The 24,454-nt window shown below is 36.4% G+C and overlaps 1 protein-coding gene across 3 annotated transcripts in view; it reads right to left on the bottom strand.

The window, feature by feature from the left end:
• Nucleotides 1-24,454, bottom strand: part of SYDE2 (synapse defective Rho GTPase homolog 2) — a 48,630-nt gene that overhangs the window by 6,873 nt on the left and 17,303 nt on the right. For 2 of the 3 annotated variants that reach the window (XM_047727374.1, XM_047727375.1), the window contains exons 3-6: nt 22,940-24,042; nt 17,057-17,183; nt 4,490-4,671; nt 1,038-1,269 (exon numbers count right to left, since the gene is read on the bottom strand). In XM_047727374.1, coding sequence (XP_047583330.1) covers nt 1,038-1,269; nt 4,490-4,671; nt 17,057-17,183; nt 22,940-24,042 — 1,644 coding nt within the window. The remainder of the gene's footprint in view (nt 1-1,037; nt 1,270-4,489; nt 4,672-17,056; nt 17,184-22,939; nt 24,043-24,454) is intronic. The other variant, XM_047727376.1, reaches the window with a different exon arrangement.

The raw sequence follows: 24,454 nt of genomic DNA, 5'->3' as shown, positions 1-24,454 counted from the left end.
GACTAAATCAAGCATTTCTTTGTACTTTGGTCTATCCTCATATGTACCATTAAAAGAGTAACAAAGCTAACTTTATACAAAACACTTTGCACAATGCCTAGATGCTTTGTCTATAGAATCTTCATAACAACCCCAAGGTAAGAACTATTTATAGAGAAGCCTACTGAGGCTTAGGGGAATTAAATCTGTGTCTGGGCCACAATCTGGATCCAAATCCAAGACTGGCTCCAGGGCTCAAGCACTCTTACTACTGTGTATTACACAAGTTCCTAGGTACTTTCATGTTTGGTATTATGCAGGGTGGGGAAGCGGGGGGGTCACTACAGGATAAAAAAATTTGGGAACTTAAATACAGCATCCTGTATAGAACATCTCATTAAATATATATTCCTTTAGCTCTGAAACTACATAACAGAGGTATAGGAAAATAACTGTCAGCTTTTTGTCACTGACTGGAACAAGGGATGGATAAGAAAGATGGAAAGATCAAAGATGACTGTCACTCAAGCCTGGAAAATTTGAAGAACAACCATGGATATAGTAAAGTTGTCAGGAAGAAGAACTGAATGAAGGAGAAAATGATTTCTCCTTCATATCAGCTGAACTAAAAATGAGAAGGGTAAAGAAATTAATATTTACAGAGTACCTATTATGTGACAAGAGCTATGCTGAGCACCTTACAAACATAACTTTTTATTTGATTCCCCTATAAATTCTATAAACATATTATTAAATCCATATGACAAAAGAGGATATCGAGGATCTAAGATGTTAAAGAACTTGTCCAAGATCAGAATGCTAACAAGCAACACAACCAGGATACAAATCCAGATCTGACCAAAATGTGTACATTGATCTATATGTCTATCAGCGAAAGCAAAAATCTAAATGGAGAAATTTAAAGATATCAATTCTTAACTATCTGAAAAAGCAAAATCTAGAAAAGATTTTCTCAAATCATATGGGTATATTTAAAGATTAGTTAATTCAAACACCCTATCATTGAAAGAGAAAAATATTTCCATAGAATCATTTACCTGGCCACAGCTGAAGTAAGTAATGAAGAACTTCAATATGTTTTTTAAAATCCAAAGCACTTGCAAGTTCTTCTGAATCAGTAAAGACTCTGTTGTTATGGGTAGAAGTCTCTTGCCTTTGACTTAATAATACAGGTCCAAAGCACACGGCCAAATTCTGGCAAGTCATCTTGTTCACTTCATGATAAGAAGCCACTAATTTCAAATGATCCAGTAACATCTTTAAGGTTGCCTAAATTAAATTAAATTAAATTACATTTCACTTAATAGAGTTATACACAGGGGCAAATTTAAGGACACAATTTACAGCAGAAAATACAGGTAGGCATCTTTTTTAAAGGTTATTTCAAAGATTTGCTTCTAAGTTGGATATTTGGAAACATATTTTCTTATGAAAACATTACATAGGACCCTTAGGTTCCAATGACATAACCTGATCCATTAAATGGCTAAAATACATACTCTTTATAAAAGTCTCATGAATGCATTCCAAATTTCAACTGGAGTGCCTGCGAAAATATACATCAACAGTTTACTCTCTTTCCTCCTCTAAAATGACAACAGCTTGGGCTGTGACGGAAGAGGAATTAGGTAAGAATGTTCATCTTAAGCACAAATAAATCCTGTAGTTGTGAGTAGGGGACTACCATCCTTGAATCTGGGAAGCCAAAGATTTCAAACATGACTCGGTTTATCATGATTCAGATTAGGAAAAAGGCTAATGCGCTTAACCAATAAATACTTTAAGTAGGCAAACCATGAATAGCATAGCTAGAAATAACAGAAAATTTAGTTGAAAAAGAATACTTTTTAATACTTGAGGGAACTAGTAAGGGGAGTTTGCTCAAGAAGTGGAAGATTATTTAGGTTTAAGCAATTATGGAAAGAAATGATGTTTTTGAAGTGCTGGAATAAGATCAATCACTTAACAAATAAAATGAGTATATAATTTCTTCATAATTATATTAAAGAAATGAATGACAAATAAAACTGTAGTTATAAAAATTAGAAAGAAAAAGAAAAATCAAAATGACATATTTCTAGAGCCAAAAGTGACAGCTGGATTCAGTGATCAGAAGGTCATCAGTAACCTTGGCAAAAACAAATCTAGACAGATAGGGTCGGAAGCCAGATTAGAATGTGTTGAGTAGTCAAGTGTGGTGAAGAAGTAAGGACAGCCGAAATAAACATTCTTTCAATGTTTGGCTGTGAAAGAAAGGGATGACAAGAGAATGAAAGCCAGAGGAGACTATAATTGATATTTTGAAATAAAAACAAATATATGAATCACAAAAACACTGTAAATAAGTACCTGTTCCTCTTCTCCATCACTATACATTTCCTAACACAAATGGGACTCTACATTCATTGACATATTAAGGCTAGTTTCAGCATATTGTGCTGTGAGCAATACACACACACACACACAAACATAACCACCTCTGGTTAAACATCTTAGGTTTACTCTCAATAGCAAACCAAGAAATACAACCTAAAATTTAAAAAAATACTTTTTGTCTACTAAGATGAGCCAAAAAATGTAATTGTTGTGTCCCTCTTGAAAAGTAATATGAAAATGTATTAAGAGCCTATACATGTTCACATCATTTAAATCAATAACTTCACTGAGATTCTATTCTAAATACAGAACTCTAACTGAAAAGAAATCTCTGCATACAAATACATACAAATAAGTTCAAAACCTAAATATTATACAAAAGAGAATAGTGACAACTTACGTCAAGTTCACTCAATGGAATGTTATGCAGCCTTTTTAGAAAGGATGGTAATAGCATGAGTTTTGAGGCCTGACAGGCCTAAATTCAGATGACAGACTACAACACTCATAAAAGCAATATAACTTGGACAAGTGTTCGAATACCTAGATAACTCATTTCTTTACTTATAAGAAAATGACACAATTTTATATCAAAGAAGGACTATCTCTATCCCTTCACCGCACCCTTCTGCTGCTGTCCACGTCTTTGTAGCTGTTCCCCTCTCTCACCCAAAGAAGCAGTAATTGCTAATCTAATTGAGTAAGCACAAGATGTTCAGAAGACTATAGTAAACTGGTGAATGAAGTTTTGGGGCTTAACATTTCTATATGCTCAGGTGCCTGGGTGGCTCAGTAGGTTAAGCATCTGCCTTCAGCTCAGGTCATGATCCCAGGGTCCCGAGATCAAGCCCCAAACTGGGGGGGGGGGTTCCCTGCTCAGCGGGGAGTCTGGTTCTGCTCTCTCTCCCTCTGCCCACCACCCCCCACCTCTGCCATTTGTGCTCTCTCCCTCTCTCTTTCTCTCAAATAAATAAAATTTTTTAAGAGTTTATTTTTTTATTTGACAGAGAGACACAGTGAGAGCGGGAACACACGCAGGGGGAGTGGGAGAGGAAGAAGCAGTCTTCCTGCTGAGCAGGGACCCCGATACGGGACTAGATCCCAGGACACTGGGATCACGACCTGAGCCCAAGGCAGACACTTAATGACTGAGCCACCCAGGTACCCCTCAAATAAATAAAATATTTTTCTAAAAATTTCTATGTATTCATTCTTGCCCTTTCTACCCTCACATGATAAAAAATACAGGTAAAGTCAGCCTCATCTGGACAAGCCCAGCCATATCACTCTTAATTTCCCTTTTGTTCTAAGGAACAACAGCTAAAGCTAGGCTAAGACTGGTTCTGTAGACCCAGCTATCCTAATATCTGCTCTGCAGGCATGCCTGAAGATATGGATCTCAAGATTCAGATTGTGAGGAGGCGGCAAATGGGAAGAGACAAGAGGGAAAGAAACGGTGGTGATGAGGGTTGCTTAAGTCTTGAGGCTAAGCCATGTACACTATGACAGTTACCACATTGTTTACATACTAAATGGAAATAAACTAATATGTTAATTAGGGTTGCCTTTGGATAATGGTAATTGCCATTTTCCATTCTTTTCTATATCTTCCCAATTTTTCTTTTTTTTTTTTTTTTTTTTTTAATTTGACAGAGAGATCACAAGCAGGCAGAGAGGCAGGCAGAGAGAGAGGAGGAAGCAGGCTCCCCGAGAGAGCAGAGAGCCTGATGCGGGGCTCGATCCCAGGACTCCGAGATCATGACCTGAGCCGAAGGCAGCGGCTTAACCCACTGAGCCACCCAGGCGCCCCCCAATTTTTCTTTAATAAACATATACTATTTTAAAAAGGTAATCATAGTTTTAAAAAATGTATAGTAAGTACCTTTGCCTAAACTAAATTATTATAGAAAAGATAAAATTGTTACCTAGATTTATTCCATTTAAGAAGCAGGTTTTTGACTTAATGTTGTTTAAGGAGCCTTTAGTAAAAGGAAGAGCTTAAACTCATAATGCCACAAATATAAAATAACTGAAAAATTATTTGCAGCTCTGGAGCTAAGTATGTATTCATTAGCTGGCTTTTATGGAAAAAGGCATACCGCATTATATTTACCTTCTCAACATCAGGAAGACAATCAAGCAGGTCAACAGTGTATTTAGAGTCACTTGGGTCATTCTCACATCCGCTTGATGACATTTTCAAAGGATTTTTTGCCATTGTGTCTAATACAGCCTCATAAAGCTGCTTTGTTATCAGAGGAGAAGGAAGTTCTCTTAGATAGTCCTTAAGAACACCTTTAGAAAACAAAGACAGCAATTGGTCTTCAGAACAAAATTTTTAAAAACCGTGAATTTTTTTTAAAGTATTGTTATAGTCAACCTTTAATATTCTGAAAATAATAAACACAACAACAAAAACCTATTAAACAAAACACTAGCATTCTGACATCTTATAAACTGCCTCAGTAATTGACTTGTTTTGAAAGCATGCTAAAAATGCACACACATCATTCCCAATGATCATGCATATTAGGTTTGTTATTCATAAAGTAAGCAATTCATGGTTCATATACTCTATTGATTCTGGCCCTCTATAAATACACGTGAAACAAAAGTTGAGAAAACAAGGCATACTAATATTAGTTGGAAATTATTCCAGTTACATGAATTTTGAGTTTCTAGACTTTTGAGAGTTAAGGAACACAATGGTCCATGTATAGCATGATGACTATAATTAATAATACTGTATTATGTATTTGAAAGTTGCTAAGACAGTAGACCTTGTTTTGTTTGTTTACTGATGAGTAAGAGTATTCTTCCTTACATTGCTTTGTAGATTTGGGGTGTTGTATCCAAAGAGACGACTGGATCAAAAGATCCATTGGAATAAACTGGAATCCCATCCTCCAGCTATGCTGTGAGATTTTAAAAAGTGGCATTTTATAGCCACATCACAGTATTCCAAAGTATGAACATTCCAGAACTTTATCTAGTCAGTCACTGCAGATGGAATACTTGGGTTGTTTCTAATCTTCCGTTATTCCCAAACATGCTACAATGAATAGTCTTACACATCATTACTTGTATGTATGCACGTATGTCTATAGGATAAACTCCCAAAACAGGATCACTAAATCCAACATGTATTTGTGATTTTGAGGGAAAAGCAGGGGTAAAGATGTCTCCTACGTTTGGAGCTTGAGCATCTAGCTGGAGAGCAGTGTTATACTTTAAATGGAGGGGGAAGGGAATGGGAAGGAGTTTCATTTTAAGTATATTCAGCATAAAGTCTCTAGGGAACATTCAAGGTTTCTGGATAGAAACATCTAAGGCTCACAAAGAGATGGCTGGAGACCCTGAGAATGATCAACTTAAAGAGGATAACAGAGCTTGGGAATAGATGAGATGACCAGGGAGGCACAGATGATGTGAGAAGACCCTAAAGAACAATGGCTTTTAAGGGGTCATCAGGAAGAGGATTTTCCAAAGGCGTCTAAAGAAGTATGGGTAGTGAGAAGAGGCAGGGAGGGGCTAAGGGGGGACTGGCAAGTATGCTGCCAAGGAAGTCAAGAAAAGAATGTTTCAAGAAAGGGTCTATGATATCAACCGATGGCCAAAAATAGGCAGGTTGGATAAGAACCACATTAAGTACTATGGAGAACAGTGTTAAGCAAACCTGGTTGCACACTGAAATAACCTGAAGAACTTAAAAATATATATATTCCAGAGCCCCATGCCAGCCCTACTAAATCATAATCTCCAGCGGTCTGAGCTATGTCCTTGTATTTCTAACAAATTCTTGTTGTGATTCTAAGGTGGCAGTTTTTGTAACTAGGTATAAGAAACATGAGAAAATTCAAGACAAGGATCAAAAAATGTCCACCAGACAAAGAAGTCAGCAACTTTGGTAAGACAGCTTCAGGGGAATAAAGGACACAGAAGTCAGGTTGCAATTGGTTCGGAAGTAAATGGATATTAAAGAAATAGAGACAGAGAAAGCAAGATAGGCAATCTGCTCAAATCTGGCTTTGAGAAGGTGATCACCATAGATGGGTGGGAAGGAGAGAAGCAGGATAAAGTAGGGATTTTTTTTTTTTAATGAAAGAGACATGACCATTTAAATGCTAATATAAAGAAGATATTAAAATGGTTTTTAAGGTCCAAGAGAGAGGAGTAAGTTGAGCAAAATCTTCAAAGAGGAAAGAAGAAGAGATTCCTAAGAACACATGAAGGAATTAAAATTAGTCCAAAATGTGAGGAAGATCATTTCTATACTGTTACAGAAAAGGCAATGGAGAAGTACAAAGGATGTATGCCAAAGAAGGCATGCTGGCAGGTTGGGTCACAGCAAGTACAGAAGGTTCCTCTCTGACGGCTTCTATTTCCTCCAGGAAGTAAGGAGGCAAGGTCACCTGCTAAGAGTGACACAGGTGAAGTGGGATTTGAGGAGTGAGAAAATATTAAACAGACACTCCGGAGAATGAGAGAAGAGGAATGGGAGAGACAAGAACACATATTTATTAGCAGACACCACTGAAAGCCCAGTTCATTTCGAAGTCCATGGATTTATACTAGTATCAAGATATACCCCTGTGTGATTTTTTTTTCTAGTAGAAAGCAGCAACTCAGATACAGGCTAGAAAAATAGACCAGCTAATCCAGCCAATATGGAGCAATGTGGACCAGATTTAACTTCTTGCCTGAAACAAGTAGAAACACCTAATAAAATAACTAGAAAACAAAACAAAACTATGTTCAACACATTGGACATCAGGCAAAGAAGGATATGATCCCCAAGGGATGGGAAACTAATGAAGTATGCCATAACTACTTCAGCTTACTGCCTGGAAAGCCCTTCCAGGTCGCAGTGAGGAGGTACAAATGCAGGTAGTTAGTAGGTCTAGCTAAGTGGAGGAGAGGAAGCTAGAAGTCTAAGGAGATCAAAGCAGCTAGAGCTTGAAGGACAGATTATTAGAGAGTAGAGAGCTGTCCAGAAAAAAACTCTTGAGTATTTCCAAATCCCCCTGAGTTTCTATCTGAGTATTGATCAGCAAATGCTGGTGAGGAAACTAACCAAAGCCAGAGAAAAAACTGCCCAAATGATGAGAGGGAACAATTTCAGAAGCTTACACTGGAAGGCAACAGCTCCGGACCTGAGCAACCACAGTAAAAAACTTCATACCTCATGAGATTTGGCTACAGTACTGTACTAGGTTGAACTGTCTCCCACAAAGAAAATATATTTAAGTCTTCATCCCCAGTACCTCAGAATGTGGACTTGTTTGGATCTTTACAGAGATAATCAAATTAAAATGAGGTCATTAGTGTGTGTCCTAATATGACTGGTGTTCTTATAAAAGGGGAATTTGAACACAGGGATAGCTATGCATAGATGGAAAAGGACGTGAAGAAGCCTGAGAGAACACCTTGTGAAGGCAGAGGACTGGAGTGAGGTCTTGATAAACTTAAGGAATGCCAAAGATTGCCAGCAAATCACCAAAAGCAATGATGAAGCAAGGAAGAATTCCTCTACAGGTTTCAGAGGGAGCAAGACAGAAGTATTAAAAGGATTAAAAAAACAAAAAACAGAACACCTAGCACCCAAGAAAATAAAATCCACAATATCTGACATCTAACAAAAAATTACAATGTATATAAAGAAGCAGGCAAATATGACCTACAGCGAGAAGAAAAATCAATTGTGAACCAACTCAGGAATGACATAAATGATAGGACATTGAAACAGTTATTATACAGTATTTCATATAGTCAAGAAGCTAGAAGACAGACTGAACATGCTAAGTAGAGACACAGAAGGTATGAAGAAAAGATCATACTTGTAATACTGAAAATTAAAAAATCAAAGATTAAAAATACAATAGATGAAATTAATATTAGCAGAGGATTAATGACTTGAAGACACAGCAATAGAAATAATCTAAAATTAAAGAGATTTAAAAAAAAGATTAGAAGAAATGAACAGAATATAGGTGAGCTGTGAAACAAACACAAGTGACCTAATGCATGTGTAATTGAAACCTTTAAAGGAAAGAGGGAGTAGAAGATGGGTGAGTCAAAACCACAATCATAGTTGAAGATTTCAACATGCCTCTCTTAACAAGAAGAAAGAAAACACATAAAGACATCGAGGATTGGAACAACATTATTAATCAACTTGACTGCATTGATAATTATAGTATATTACATTCCAAAACACCAGAACACACATTCTTAAGGGTTCAAATGAAAACATTCACCACAGAAGAGCGTGTCCTTGACATTAAAGTCAGTTTAAACAAATACAAAAAGATGGGGTGCCTGGGTGGCTCAGTTGGTTAACCGTCTGCCTTCAGCTTAGGTCATGATCCCAGGGTCCTGCGATCAATCCCCACATCAGGTTCCCTGCTCAGCAGGGAGTCTGCTTATCCCTCTCTGTCCGCCTCTCCCTGCATTCATGCTCTCTCTTTCTCCCCCTCTCCCTCAAATAAAATCTTAAAAAAAAAAAAAAAAGATTCAGGTCACATGAAGTATGTGCTATGATTATAATGGAATTAAATGAGAAATTAATAATTTTAAATATCTGGAAAATTCCGTAAATATTTTGACACAAACTTACATACTTCTAAATAACCCATGATTCAAAGAAGAAAAAGGAAGACCAGAAAGTGTTTGAACTAAGTGAAAATGAAAACACAACACATCAAAATTTGTGGGAGGTTAAAGCAGAGTTTAGAGGGAAATCTATAGCACTAAGTGTCCACATTAGAAAAGGAGGAAGGTCCCAAATCAATGGGTTCAATTTCTATCTTAAGAAAATGGCGGAGGCGGGGGGAGGAGTACTCAAAGTGAATAGAAGAAAGGATCACAGCCAAAAGGCCAGTGTTACCCTGATATCAAAACCAGACAAAGACATCACAAGAAAACTACAGACCAATAACTTTCAGGAACACAGACACAAAATTCCTTAACAAAATGCTAGTACACTAAATCCAGCAATATATTAAAAAAAAAAAAAAAAGAAGAAGAAGAAGAAGAAACATCATGACTAAGTGGGATTAATCTCAGGTATGCAAGGGTTGGCTTAACATCTGAAAACCAATTAATGTAATATACTACATTAATAAAATAAAGGACATAAGCCACATGATCATTTCAATAGACTCATAAAAGTCATTGAACAAAATCCAACACACTTTCATGATAAAAACACTGAAAAAACTCGGAATAGGAGGGAACTTCCTCAACTTGCTAAAAGGGATCTATGAAAAATTCAGTTAACATAATAACTAATCGTCAAAAACTGAAAGCTTTTCTCCTAAAATCAAGAACAAAAATGGGGTGCCTGGGTGGCTCAGTGGGTTAATCCTCTGCCTTTGGCTCAGGTTATGATCTCAGAGATCTGGGATCAAGCACTTAGTCAGGCTCTCTGCTCTGCGGGGAGCCTGCTTCCCCCTCTCTCTCTGCCTGACTCTCTGCCTACTTGTGATCTCTCTCTGTCAAATAAATAAATAAAATCTTAAAAAAAAAAAAAAAGAAAGAACAAGATAAGGATGTTCACTCTTGCCACTGCTGTTCAACATATATTGGACGTTCTAGCTAGGGCAACTAGGCAAGAAAAAGAAATAAGAAGGACCCATCTTGGAAAGAGAAAAGTAAAAGTATCTCTATTTGCAGATGACATAATTTTATATATAGAAAATCCTAAGGAATCTACTAAAAAACTAACAGAACTAATAAATGAGTTTAGCAAAGTACAAGATCAATATGCAAAAATCAACTATTTTTATACAATTCAATGGAAAGAGAATTGACTTTTAATAGATTCTGGATGGGTCATTTCATTTGCATATTAAAATCACTTAGGACAAAGGCAGAACTTCAGTTGGAAATATAACCATTGGTGAGATAGCAAAGTGTTCACTGAGTAAATGGGAATGCCCAAGAGTTCTGTAGATTATGGTAAATAGGAAAGATGCAGGTGGTGGTGCCATGAGCCTCAAGAGAGCTTTATTCCTCAGGAAAGCATAAGTTTCTACTCAACAGTGAAAAGACAACAATCTGGAAACAGTTGGTAAACTACTGACCAAACTTCTTCCTTGACATACAAAAAGAAATATGATATATATAAAGAGCTTGGCGTATCATAACAAAGAATACATGTCAGATGTACAGTGATGATAATAATAAAGAATTTTATATACCATAGACCTGAGTCTTGTTTGTTCCCATTTCTTGTTATATCATAGGATTTTTTTTTTTTTACTACCATCATTAGTTTCACAGTCTAAACCTATCTAAAATGAATAGCAACACTTGGTGTAAAGAGGACAATTGAGTTACAGTTAGAAAGTGAAAATGCAGTTTCTTGTAGTTGCCAAATAAAGACACTACTAACCCTCTAGGGCATGATTAAAAAAAAAAAAAGATTCCATACGTGTTCCTTAACAAAGCAAGACTTGTTAGTTCTAACAAAATTTAATATGCCCTGGTAGTTTGAGACTCACCCTATAAAGCAATTAAATTAAATTAAAACCTAAAAGATCTCCAGAAAAGATAACTTTATAGCTTAGTAAAACACGTATTTCAAATATCATTATCCTTTATATAATATACTAAACAACCATTAATATAAGTGGAATTTTAAATTAATCCCAGTTCAAGAATACTTACTTCACACATAATTTGAGGGTAAATAAGGGGGAATTATTACTAATGAATACTAAGCACTTAGAGAATGCTCAATGTACATTATGTTCAATGAAGTAAAAGTTGTAGCTCCTTTTCTATATGTAGACAAAGAGTTCATTGGAAAAATAATCAACAGATTTCACAAAATGATACATAGAAGAGATATTTATACTACCTTGTGACAGATACTATGTAACTACTCATCAATCTAGACATTAGTTTTATGACCTTACCTCAAAAACTTAGTAACAGACTGGAGTATCTTAAGCTATAATGCCTTTTTAACATATTTCAAACACTGTGGAGACATAAAAACTTTAAGATAATAAGTTTGTGGTGACAATCTTTATTGCCACAGGAACTACTAAAGGGAAACTTGGGAAAATTTTACATGGAGAAATTTATTTAGTGCAAAGCAGTAAATTTTTCATTATGTACTTGAAGAAAATGCAGGCAATTACAGGTAAATAAAGAACTAGTTCTGGCTATATCTCTTAAGCTGCTCTGTAATAGTTAGATACTATGAAACCATATGCTTCTCACCTTCATTCAGGCACAAAGACCAACTATATAGGAAAATTCTACTAACCTCCATGATAGAATGATAGGTATCATCATACTTTAAAAAAAAAAAAAAGCACTCTAATAACTAAAACTACTTCTACCTCTCAAAGACTAATTTGTAGTATCTTTTTTTTAATTGATTCTCAGCAAAATCACTCTGTTCTAACTAGAGCTCTGTCCCCAGATCTTCCAATAGTTAACGCTGTATCATACAGATCTTAGCTCAAACAGCATTTCTCAGATTAACTTTCTTCTCTGATCCCCTAGCTACTGGAGTCACCAAGCTGACTACTACCTCCAGTCAGGATCATTCCCAATGTCCTACTTATCACTCGTAAGTTACTAGATCTCACTGTTCATTGGATTGATTACTGATTCTCTCTTCCCCCACTAGAAAGCATACATAAGGACTGAGATACTATTATCCTGTTCACTTGTCCCTGGTGCCTAGAATACCTGGCATATAGTAAATGTTCAATAAATATTTAGTAAATAAACCAATTAATTTCTAGATAGGGAAAGGTAAGTGATTAAATGGACTCTGGTTATTCTCATGCATAGACTCCCCTTCTCTTTTGGGCTTCTTTTCTTTCTCTTTTTTTTTTTTAAAGATTTTATTTATTTATTTATTTGACAGAGAGAGAGAGAGAGAGAGACAGCGAGAAAAGGAACACAAGCATGGGGAGTGGGAGAGGGAGAAGCAGGCTTCCAGCTGAGCAGGAAGCCCAATGTGGGGCTCAATCCCACTGGGATCATGACCTGAGCCAAAGGCAGAGGCTTAACAACTGAGCCATCCAGGTGCCCCTCATTTGGGTTTCTTACTTTGATTTCCATAGCCACCATCACACCAGTACCCCCAGGAGTGTACAGTGTTAAGTTTAAAACTCTGGTTCTGATTTGGAGAAAAATACCAAAACAAATAGTCTTTCAGTATTTATTTACTCTTTAGCACTGCAAAACAAATAAACATTTTTTTAAGTTTTGTTTTTTATTAAATACACGGGAATAATAATTTTAAAAGTCACTATAGAACTACACATATTCACCTCAAAGAGTTAGTAGATCACCATCTCCATACCTTTCTTTTAGCCCTCCCAGATGCCTCTACATGTTTAATGTGTAAGCGCTATTATAAAACCTAGTACAGGGAAACTCAACCAACTAAGTTGGAAGGAAGGGAGGGTGGGAGGGAGGGAAGGGAAAGACAGAGAGAGAGAAAAGTGAAAATGATCATGTTCTAACTCTGCTGTTTCCAAATGACCCTCATCGTCAGGTCTGGATTCCAGTCTGAGAGAGCATTTCAGGTATCTCTCACCACTCACCTGCCTGATGCTTTTCTCTTTAGCAAGTATTGCAAATCATGTAGCTTGCCGTCTCCCAGGTTTTTGCTAAACCCTGGCTGGCGAAGTCCAGTTCACCTTTTAAGTTAGCTGAGGAGTCACCTTTCCCACCAAGTTTTCCCTAATTTTCCCACAATAAGTTAAGTGCTCCTCTTCATATATTATAATCAGCTATCTCTGACTCTGTCTTCCCCCTTAGACTAGTATTCTTGAGGATAGAGATGATCTCTTACACATTGTTGTATTTCAAATGCCTTAGCAAAGTGTCTGGTGTATAGTAACATACAACATATAATGGTTAGATGAATGGATACCATTTTTCTACAAGCAATGGCAGGAATATGAAGATTAGTATCTAATTAAACTCATTCTTCAAGTGAGACACTGTCCCCTGAGGAAGTGCCCTTATCCTCTATCAGCACCTACTGTAACAAAAAGTTAACTCACCAGAACAAGAATACTGAAAATACAAGTACAGGACCATGAGAATCTTTCTCAGGTGAAAATTCTATAGATAATAAAGATACACTAGAGTAGATAGATTTGAACATAAACTCACCGACATTTCCTGAAGTTAATGCTATAAATTAATTTTTAAGTCCATTATTCTGACCCACCCTACTTCACTTACTCTTTCTGAACTTCCTGCTTACTTTGGTCACACTCCACAGATGTTACTCAGATCAAATGGTTCTTACTGCCTCAGTATATTTAGATTGCTACATCTATGATCATTCAGTGTTTTGCATTCCTTAGTGTTTATACAGTTTAAATGTCTATGTTCAATCCAGGTAAAGAAACATAGAAATAATTTGAAAGTTAATGTGCCAGATATCAGAGAACATATAATACATATGGTATGGGAAAATGTATTATTTAATATGCACAAGTGAAGAAAATTACTAATGTTTGAAAGATAATTTGGGGTTTACTTCTGACCAAGTTTTCTTTTAAGGGAAAATAAAAGAATGAATAATTTAAAAATAATTAAAATCAGAAAAAGTCACAGTCAAATAAATGTTTAAGTACTGAACTTAGATATCGATCATGTAATACTGAAATATGAAGACAGTTTACCTAAGGTAGGTAAATTTTCCTCTGCAGGAAGCATGTTCTTTTCTAATAATCACTAAATGATAAATATTTTTACTTTTCTAATTGCTTCTATTGTTCCTATGATAAATAAGCTCCATAAAGAAATATGAATAAATTTCATACCTTAAATTTTGCACTTCCTTGAAAAATCTGGTTTGTCTGGAGCAGTTCATTCCGTGTTCCAGACAAACCAGCTACTAAGAACACATTAAACTGTGAGTAAACTCTATTATTCACTTTATTAATGGCTCATTTTTTAGAACTACTGAACGGTTAATTATATTCGAAAGTTTACTTAGAAATGGGAGTTTACACAGAACAAACACATTAGGCAACATCATTACTGGCCAATTCCCCAAATCAATAACGTCCTTTCTTTTGAGACATAATGAGACCTTGTGTATAATTTATTGTAATTCCGATGACATTTCTCAATTTTAAATCATTTCCTTTGCTCTTTATCAAGAAAGAAAATAGTTCTAGGTTCTTTAAAAAAAAAACAAAACAGCTTTCCTGGGGCGCCTGGGTGGCATAGTTGGCTAAGCACCCGACTCTTAGTTTTGGCTCAGGCAGTGATCTTGGGGTCCTGGGATAGAGCCCTGAGTCAGGATCCACACCCAACGTGGAGTCAGTTTGGGATTCTCTCTCTCCTCTCACTTCCCCTTCCCCCCATCCTCCCTCCCTATCTCTCTCTCTCTCTAATAAATAAGTAAATCTTAACAAAACAAAATAAAACCTAGCTTTCCTGAAATGGAAGAGTACAAAGAATAGAGCCAAAAAATGCCCAATTCATAAATTATGGAAACTCTCAATTTTAGAAAAGAATGCTATAAATCTAATATTCATTCAATGATCTATTATTCATATCACATGCTACAAATTTCTAAGGATCTTTTCATAGCAAATAATCAAAATAAACCACATCATTCACCTTTTTAATTTGTACATATTTGATATTCTTATTTTTTATTTTTTATTTTCTTTTTATTTCTAAGATAATGCTCCACCAAGGCAAAATCTCATTTCATTGGGTTATAGAGTGTAATTTCCTGGGAATTGCTACTTATAAAATTTTCCTTTAACAAATTTATAAAATGGGTCCTTTGCTAATTTTAATCACATATTATTAAGGGGAAAATTCTACTTTTTTGTAGATATGATCCATTTTTTTTAGAGAGAAAGGATAAACTTTCTTCCTTTACAAAAATAAAAGTATCCAGTATTTCTGATTTGTTAAAATGTATATGAAAGAAAAGGTGCCTTGGTTTGTTGTCTCTTCTAAAATGGTTGGGATCAAAGTTTTGATTATCTAAGAGTATATATTAAATATTATGAAAATACAGCCATTCAGAGTTCAGAGAGTGGGAACCTCATCTATATGAAAAGCCTCAATCCTAAAAGTTAAGTTTTAAAGGACTTTAACCAACAAAAATCTCTTTAATATGTGCAAGTTGCACCTTCCTCAAATTCTCTCCTAAGCAATTAATTGCATGTAATATAAAAAATCAAATTAGAGAGATAAATAAACAATATTACAGCATGAAAAAAAATGGTAGTTAATGGAAGAGAGAACTATCATAGTAACCCAGAAGATCTGGAGACCCCCATACCAAAGCATCTATAGGTGAATGGATATGATATCCAAAATATACTTCAAAATAATCCATGTCTAGGGGAGAATAAGTGGGGGGTATAAAAGAGACAGGTTTGGTCATGTGTTGATTATGGAAGCCAGGTGATAGATAAAGAGGGTTTGTCATAGTATTCTCTCTACTTTTGTATATGCTTCAAAACTTTGCTAATAAAAAGTAAAACAACAACAAAAACAAACATAGAATTATAAGCCAATAGTCCCTGAAGATATCCATTAGTTATGAACAACTTCATAGTGGCCAAATTCAAAGGACTTATTTCTGTTCTCATCTTAAAATCTCTCAATCAAAAGCCTCACACCTTTCCTTAAACTCTGCTGTCTTTTGTTTCCCAAACTTTCTGACTCCTTTCCTCTCAATCTCTTTAGCTAAATCTTCCTTTGCATGCCTTCCAAAGTTTGGAGAGTCTCAAAGCCCATATCTTTTCAAACTTTATGGACAATCGCAAGGCATTAATTACAACTACAGGTCAATGACCCTTACATTGCCATCTTCCACCCCCATGTATCAGGAGTATTAGAAGTATATTTTCAAGGCTATATATTGGATTAAATTACTCTCCTAAACTGTACTTTCTACTTTGCCTGATATTTTCACACAGATCTCCTACTAGCACCTCAAATTCAATGTAAAAGAAACCCAATTCATAATCTTTCTTTACATTTCTCCACCAAAGCAGTAGCTCTCCTTTCAGCTTTTTAGTTTCTGCAAATGGTACCTAATCAACCAGGTATCCAAGCCATGCTTATCTGGGCCCTCTCTTTCTTCATATCCTTTTAAATCTGTTCCTTCCTGTTGTTACTGCTATGAGACTCCTTCAGCTGGGACCACTGCCAAGGCTTCCTGACTGGTTTTCTGTCTTCTGACTTCTTCTAATTCCAATCCATCACATTGAGTTGCCAGATTCGAAGATTATCTTTAAAGATTTCACTCCCTTGCTCAAAAATCTTTGATGGGTCCCCTCTGTCTATCTGAATTCTCTACCCAAATAGTCAATGCCCTTACATGACCTAAGCTCCAATCAAACTGAACTCTAATGGTGTTTTATTTATCCCTCTATGAAGAAAATGTACCCTTTTCCTTCTGCTTCCTAGTACAGCTAATTTAATGCAAATCTTACTCCCACCTCCACTCCCCAAATATTTGTTGCCTATTTGAGGGCAGGGACCACATCTTGGTACCTCCCCGTAGAAAATAACACGGTAATGTCTGTGAAGGAAGGAAAACAAGACTTCAGAATAAAACCCGATTCAAATTGGGCTACAAAATAGTATCTCAATTCCTTTTCCTATAGATGTAGTGTTTCCAGAATGTGTACAAAGAATAAAAAACATTTATTACCTGTTATTACATTTATATCTGGGTACTGGTTTTCACACAGACCAACAGCTTTGCTATCTCTCTCAAAAGCCTCTCGAAGTTCTTTCTTGACTGCTGCCGAACCACATAATCGATACAGCCCTACCACCTAGAAGTGAAATTATGGCCATATTAGGGTAAATTTGATAAAGAGAAAATACAATAGCACCAAATGTAGAAGTCACATGAAATTGGTAATCAAATATGTTCTGATGACATTTAATTAAAAATACCTCAGCTTTCGAAATCTCACCATAGACTATATTCATCAGTTGAATGAAAACATTATATTCTTTCATTTAAATTCAAATAATATACTATGATTTCTGTAGTGCTATCTATCTTAAGATACAAGCCCTTCACTTTAGTTTTATATGCTCAACCACTACGCCCAAGGTTGTGCCCTTTCACATCTTTCACTCTAAACTGAAGAAATCCAGCACAGTGGTTAAACGAGGGTTTTAGATTCCAAAAGGACCACTCTATCACTCCCTGCTTAGTGATTTTGGGCAAGTTATTTACTCTCTTTAAATCTCATTTTATTTATCCAAAAAAAAGTACATACTTGAAATAAGATTCCAGTATACTATTTGTGTTACCTTACCAGGAAAAATATTCTAGGGATGAAATAAAAGCAAACTTGGAATTTTTTTTTTAACTTACTAAGTCAACTGATTAAAAATAAAGGAAATTCAGGGCGCCTGGGTGGCTCAGGGGTTAAGCCTCTGCCTTTGGCTCAGGTCATGATCTCAGGGTCCTCGCATCAGGCTCTCTGCTCAGCAGGGAGCCTGCTTCCCCCTCTCTCTCTCTCCGCCTGCCTCTCTGCCTACTTGTGATCTCTCTCTCAAATAAATAAAATCTTTTTAAAAAAATAAATAAATAAAAATAAAGGAAATTCAATTAAAATAATATACTAAGGTAAAATAAAACCTTTAGTTCAAAATATATGTAAGATCCACCCTCCCCTCAACCTACACTAAAAAGATTTGTTTTAAGAAGATTTAAACATTGTTCGTTAATACAGGAGATAAAATATTAAGTTTTAGAAAGCTCCCTATAAACTTACTGAGAGGAAATCAACATGATACCTGTGAGGAGAAAACATGTCTGATGAAGCAATCAGAGTTTAAAAAACAAAAAACAAACAAACAAAAAACCCTTCAAGAAAATAAGTGATTGTTAACTATACCTCCATATCAAACACTACTTAGGAAGCTGAATCACTTTGAATTGAAGGAAGTTATAAAGACATTATTTCAAGACAGAAATAAAGTAAAAATAAACAATGAAGATCCTCAAGGATATGAACTAGGAATCATTTTAAGGTCTTATAAACAATCTAGGAGAAGGCATACACAAATGAAATTTCCAGGTGTACTTGTGACACAAACCTCTCTAAGTCATTACATAACTGGTAGAATACAGAAGGTGGGTTTCGATATAGGAAAGTGACACTCATAGATACAAAGAAATGTTACCCAAAATATTGGAGATGATAAGCTATTAAAAATTTTTGGAAGATCATAAGGAACCTACAAGATTTTTTTTTTTTTTTAAGATTTATTTATTTATTTGAGAGAGAGTGCGTGCATGGGAGCAAGGCCAGGGGCAGAGGGAGAGGGAGGAGGGAAGCCAACTCCCCACTGAGTGCAGAGCCCAGCATGAAACTTGAGCTCATGACCCTAGAGATCATGACCTGAGCCTAACTCAACAGTCCGAGGGTTAACTGATTGGGCCACCCAGGCACCCCAGGAACCTGCAACTGTTTTTAAGAGAAGGTAATGCAAGGTGGTGCTACATTCAAAAGGACCAACGTAATATGGGAAACTAAGGAACGTACTGAGAAGTAAATTTCCTACTCTTATCCATGTCCTACACTGGTCACATCTCACAAGACATGGCAGAACCATAGATGATCCAGGAAATAAAACTAAAATATTAAAATGCTATCACATTAGAAGAAACTAACTTGAGTAGACCCTTCTGGTGTAGGCACACTTAAGTGTCAAAAAATTCCCTAATAAAGATATAGCCCCTTCAACCTAAGAATGAGATGAATGTAGAATCAATTGAAGAAAGCATTATTTCAGTAGTAAGAAATTAAGGGAACATGCTATTCCAAAAGGTGAATAAAGGAAGATAGAAATCTAACATATATATTTCAAGGAAAGGATACCTTAGGATATTATCCCCAACTTCAGATGCTGACTTCTTGAATCAAACACTTGAAGTACATGGTTGATGTCTCTATCAGAGAGAGAACCTGTACTGGATCAACCATGAGTATGATTTCCACCATAGTTTTTCCCATTGGAAGCAGGGGGGTAGGTGGTAGTAGTCGTCAAAGCATTTGCAAGATGCCGCAAACTACTCTTGTATGACTGTTGAAACCTCATGTTCATGGTAACAAAAACAAGAATAATTACTGACTAAAAAAAAGTAAACAAAATCTAAGCCGTGTGCAAGTCCATAAAATAACAGACACAATAAGCCTCTTTCTGTGTATGTTGGGGCTGGGGTGAAGCAAAAGAAACAAAACCAAAGAAAGTGTTTAAAAACTGCAGTTCCAAATGTATTACTGTAAATTTTACTTTTTAGTTCACAGGAAATTTTTTTTTAAATACACTAGTTTTTAAGAGTTTATCTATTTATTTGAGACAGAGAGCAGAAGCAGGGGGAAGGAGAGGGCAAAGGGGACTCCCCACTGAGCAGGGAGACCAATGCAGGACTGGATCCCAGGACTCAGATCAGAACCTGACCTGAAGGCAGATGCTTAACTGACTAAGCTACTCAGGTGCCCCATCACAGGAAATTTTTCCTCATTAAAATAACTATTTCTAAGCCAAAGTTGGTGGCATCACAATTCCGGACTTCAAGCTCTATTACAAAGCTGTCATCATCAAGACAGCATGGTACTGGCACAAAAACAGACACATAGATCAATGGAACAGAATAGAGAGCCCAGAAATAGACCCTCAACTCTATGGTCAACTCATCTTCGACAAAGCAGGAAAGAATGTCCAATGGAAAAAAGACAGCCTCTTCAATAAATGGTGTTGAGAAAATTGGACAGCCACATGCAGAAAAATGAAATTGGATCATTTCCTTACACCACACACGAAAATAGACTCAAAATGGATGAAGGATCTCAATGTGAGAAAGGAATCCATCAAAATCCTTGAGGAGAACACAGGCAGCCACCTCTTCGACCTCAGCTGCAGCAACATCTTCCTAGGAACATCACCAAAGGCAAGGGAAGCAAGGGCAAAAATGAACTATTGGGACTTTATCAAGATCAAAAGGTTTTGCACAGCAAAGGAAACAGTTAACAAAACCAAAAGACAACTGACAGAATGGGAGAAGATATTTGCAAATGACATATCAGATAAAGGGCTAGTGTCCAAAATCTATAAAGAACTTAGCAAACTCAACACCCAAAGAACAAATAATCCAATCAAGAAATGGGCAGAGGACATGAACAGACATTTCTGCAAAGAAGACATCCAGATGGCCAACAGACACATGAAAAAGTGCTCCATATCACTCGGCATCAGGGAAATACAAATCAAAACCACCATGAGATATCACCTCACACCAGTCAGAATGGCTAAAATTAACAAGTCAGGAAATGACAGATGTTGGCGAGGATGCGGAGAAAGGGGAACCCTCCTACACTGTTGGTGGGAATGCAAGCTGGTGCAACCACTCTGGAAAACAGCATGGAGGTTCCTCAAAATGTTGAAAATAGAACTACCCTATGACCTAGCAATTGTACTGCTGGGTATTTACCCTAAAGATACAAACGTAGTGATCCGAAGGGGCACGTGCACCCGAATGTTTATAGCAGCAATGTCTACAATAGCCAAACTATGGAAAGAACCTAGATGTCCATCTACAGACGAATGGATAAAGAAGATGTGGTATATATACACAATGGAATACTATGCAGCCATCAAAAGAAATGAAATCTTGCCATTTGCGACGACGTGGATGGAACTAGAGGGTATCATGCTTAGCGAAATAAGTCAATCGGAGAAAGACAACTATCATATGATCTCCCTGATATGAGGGAGAGGAGATGCAACATGGGGGGTTAAGGGGGTAGGAGAAGAATAAATGTAACAAGATGGGATTGGGAGGGAGACAAACCATAAGTGACTCTTAATCTCACAAAACAAACTGAGGGTTGATGGGGGGAGGGGGGTTGGGAGAAGGGGGGTGGGGTTATGGATATTGGGGAGGGTATGTGCTATGGTGAGTGCTGTGAAGTGTGTAAACCTGGCGATTCGCAGACCTGTACCCCTGGGGATAAAAATATATGTTTATAAAAAATAAAATTTAAAATAACTATTTCTAAACTTTAAGTATAGAAATAAAAAGCACTGCTAAAAATGTTTTTTTAGTATTTAAAAAAGTTACAACAGTCATATATCCATTCTTTTTAAAATATTTCAGAAAAGAGTGTAGAAGTACAGTGCTATTTGAGCTACTTATTTTAATACTCAATTGTGAAAGTTTCTGTTTAATAATTAGCTTCACAATCTCCCTAATCTCTGACCCCTCTACATCTCTCTACATGCTGCCCTCCCCCCGAAAAAAAAGAGTTGTGGGAGAAAAACAGAGAACCTTAAGAAAAAGTAACCGGACCAAAAGTTACATTGGAAACTAAAGGCTTCAATCTCATATAGATAACATAAACTCAATCTGAATAATATATCTGAGAACAGGTTTCAAAAGTTCAGATGTCCCTCCTACCTCTCACCTTCAGAAAGCTGCTTCATCTGTTTTTATAGATAATCAGCAAATAAGACCCACAGAGATTAAGTGACTTGCCCAACAACACCCAGCTAATTAATAATGGAGGAGAAACCAGTACCTGTTCCCTGCATCTTTAATACAAAACCCCACTAACTTACTTACACTGTTTCCGTAGTTTCCACATCAGGTCCAGAGTGAGTTATTTTAAAATCTTTTCTATATATAAAGAAATCATAGTTCAGACTTGGTGATATTTACCCTTGATGCTTTCAACCAATGTCATAAATTCTGATAGCCCTAAAGCAGAAATACCTCAGAAATACTGACGTTAGACTTAATTTTTGAATTTAAGCAATTACTTGTACCTCACAATAATACCCTCGGTGATATTTTTCGTTGTCATAGTCCGCATGTATTCATGAAAATAAAGATAAGGTCTAGTAAACTGGTTAATATTACAGATCTGATTACATGTAATGCCAGGGTTCTATTTTAATGGGCTGCTTTTACCTTCTTATTTATTTATTTAACCTTCTTATTTAATAGGAAAAGAGAATGAGAAATGTTACTAATAGGACCTCTCTTCATCCTCCATGCTATCCCAAAGTTCAGAGACAGATAAGCTTATGCTTCCTGAAGGGTGAGATGAGGGAGAGGAGAGAATAAGGGCAGGGAGTTAGTTTTAGGAGCAAAGTGGGGTTTTAAGATTCACTGTTGGAATTCTGTGCCATGAGAATGTCAAGCCAGGCAGAAACATTCCTTAAATGAATTAATCTTTGGCTATCTTATCAGCTCTGGCTTTTCCTAGGAATGCCATTGTAAAGCAATCCTGATACGTAGGTTTAAGGCCCAAATAGCTCTGCCTCAGAACATAAACTGTGGAACCATCTAGCATGCTCTCAATTGCTCACTGACAACACAGGTGAAATTATGAATTATATGCTAAACAGTCATGGAATAAAAATTTAAAAACAGGAATGAGAAAATGTCTAAATTGGATTTCTTTTAACCTTACCTTGAATTCGTTCCCTGAAGACTTACTATAAATCTAATTAATTAAGGTAAATAAATTGATAAGGAGGTAGTAGAGAAAGAGTGAAATAATACCTGACAGCCTCTCTTCTCAATTTCCATAATACATTTTTGTATCAGGAGTGGCACCATCAGCCCTATATTTTCTTTCTCTACAACTTTTCGAATATCAACACCAAATATTACTGGTTCTCGATTTATATCCAGCCCATGAAGAGAATTCTCCCACTGTTCCAGAAGAGTCACTTTCACATAAATAAGACCTCTGGGCTCAAGTTTGACAGCCAACTGATGTGTCTTTGTCACTCTGAATAAAGTGGGGAGAATAACAGTCCCATGACAACACACTCGATTTTTTCTTGGAGTCGGTTCCCAACTGAATACTACTAATTTCAAATGCTGTGCATTTTCAATTTCTATGTTGAAAGTATGATCCATGTCTAAAAATGTTGTCCGACACGTGAGCAGAGCGGTTCTCGCTTTGTTTACTGAATCCACCTGAATCGCACAGAAGACATCTTTTGAATCTATCCGAGGTGGTTTTAAATCCTCAGCACCATAGAAATGCACACTCATGAGCCCAGATATGTACTGTGAACATTTAGGTTGGTCGGAAAAACTATAATGTCTGAAAGCATCAATGTCTATTTCACTCTTGCTACAACTGTTTGGAGTTATTTCTTTTCCCTTTCCAAATTTGTTTTCAGATCCATGTTTGCTAGATTTAGTTACAAGTTCAGGTGAATCTCCATCACTGAGATAACCACCTTTACATGAATACTTCGAACTCATAAATGTTTTCTTCTGGTAGCTGTGCTGAGAAGATACGCTGGTATCCAAGTGGTACCGACTTATAACATTCCTCTTCGCAGCTGTGGTTGTGTTCCCAGAAGGCAGAATATCAGTATGATGAATTTCCTGACAGTTACATTTAGACAGAGAAGGGGTATTATCTGGACTGTTCATGTGATTCAAAGTTCCTCTAACGCTCAGCTTACGGCTAAGTTCTGGCAACCTTTTCATTTTCATAGAAAGTTTCCTCACAGTTCGTGGAGATTTTATTTTATCTGGGAAAGACCAGTTAATTGAGCTATTTTTTTTCACAGGGCTAGGGCTTGGAGAAGATGGTTCTGGCACTCCCAATTCAGTCTTATTTGTAGCAGCTAGGCTCCCAGGACCTTAAAAAAAAAAAAAGAAATTAAAAGGTGATATTTTCTAATTCCTGCCTTATAAATCATCGACTAAACAAACTCTCATATGGACAGATTTTTTTTTCTCTCGTTTCGTCTCATTGGGGAGATTTAGTTAGTTATATAAGCAAGTTTAAGTAAATCTCCATTACCACTTTCAAACAGAGTATCAAGGATTTCCAGGGGTGCCTGGATGGCTTAGTTGGCTGAGTATGCAACTCTTGACCTCAGTGTTGTTAAGTTTGAGCCCATATTGGGTGTAGGGAATACTTAAAAATAAAATCTTAAATAAAAAGGGGGGGGGGTTTCCAAATAGCTTACAGCGGAAAAAAGCATCTCTGTCTCCAACTGTTTTTCTATTCTAAAGGTTTGGAGGAAGGGTAACATAGATTCCTTTAAA

The sequence above is a fragment of the Lutra lutra genome, chromosome 4, assembly GCF_902655055.1.
Source record: "Lutra lutra chromosome 4, mLutLut1.2, whole genome shotgun sequence".
Classification (NCBI taxonomy): Eukaryota; Metazoa; Chordata; class Mammalia; order Carnivora; family Mustelidae; genus Lutra; species Lutra lutra.
The sequence above is the reverse complement of the archived record's forward strand: the minus strand, read 5'-3'. Positions and strand labels throughout refer to the sequence as shown.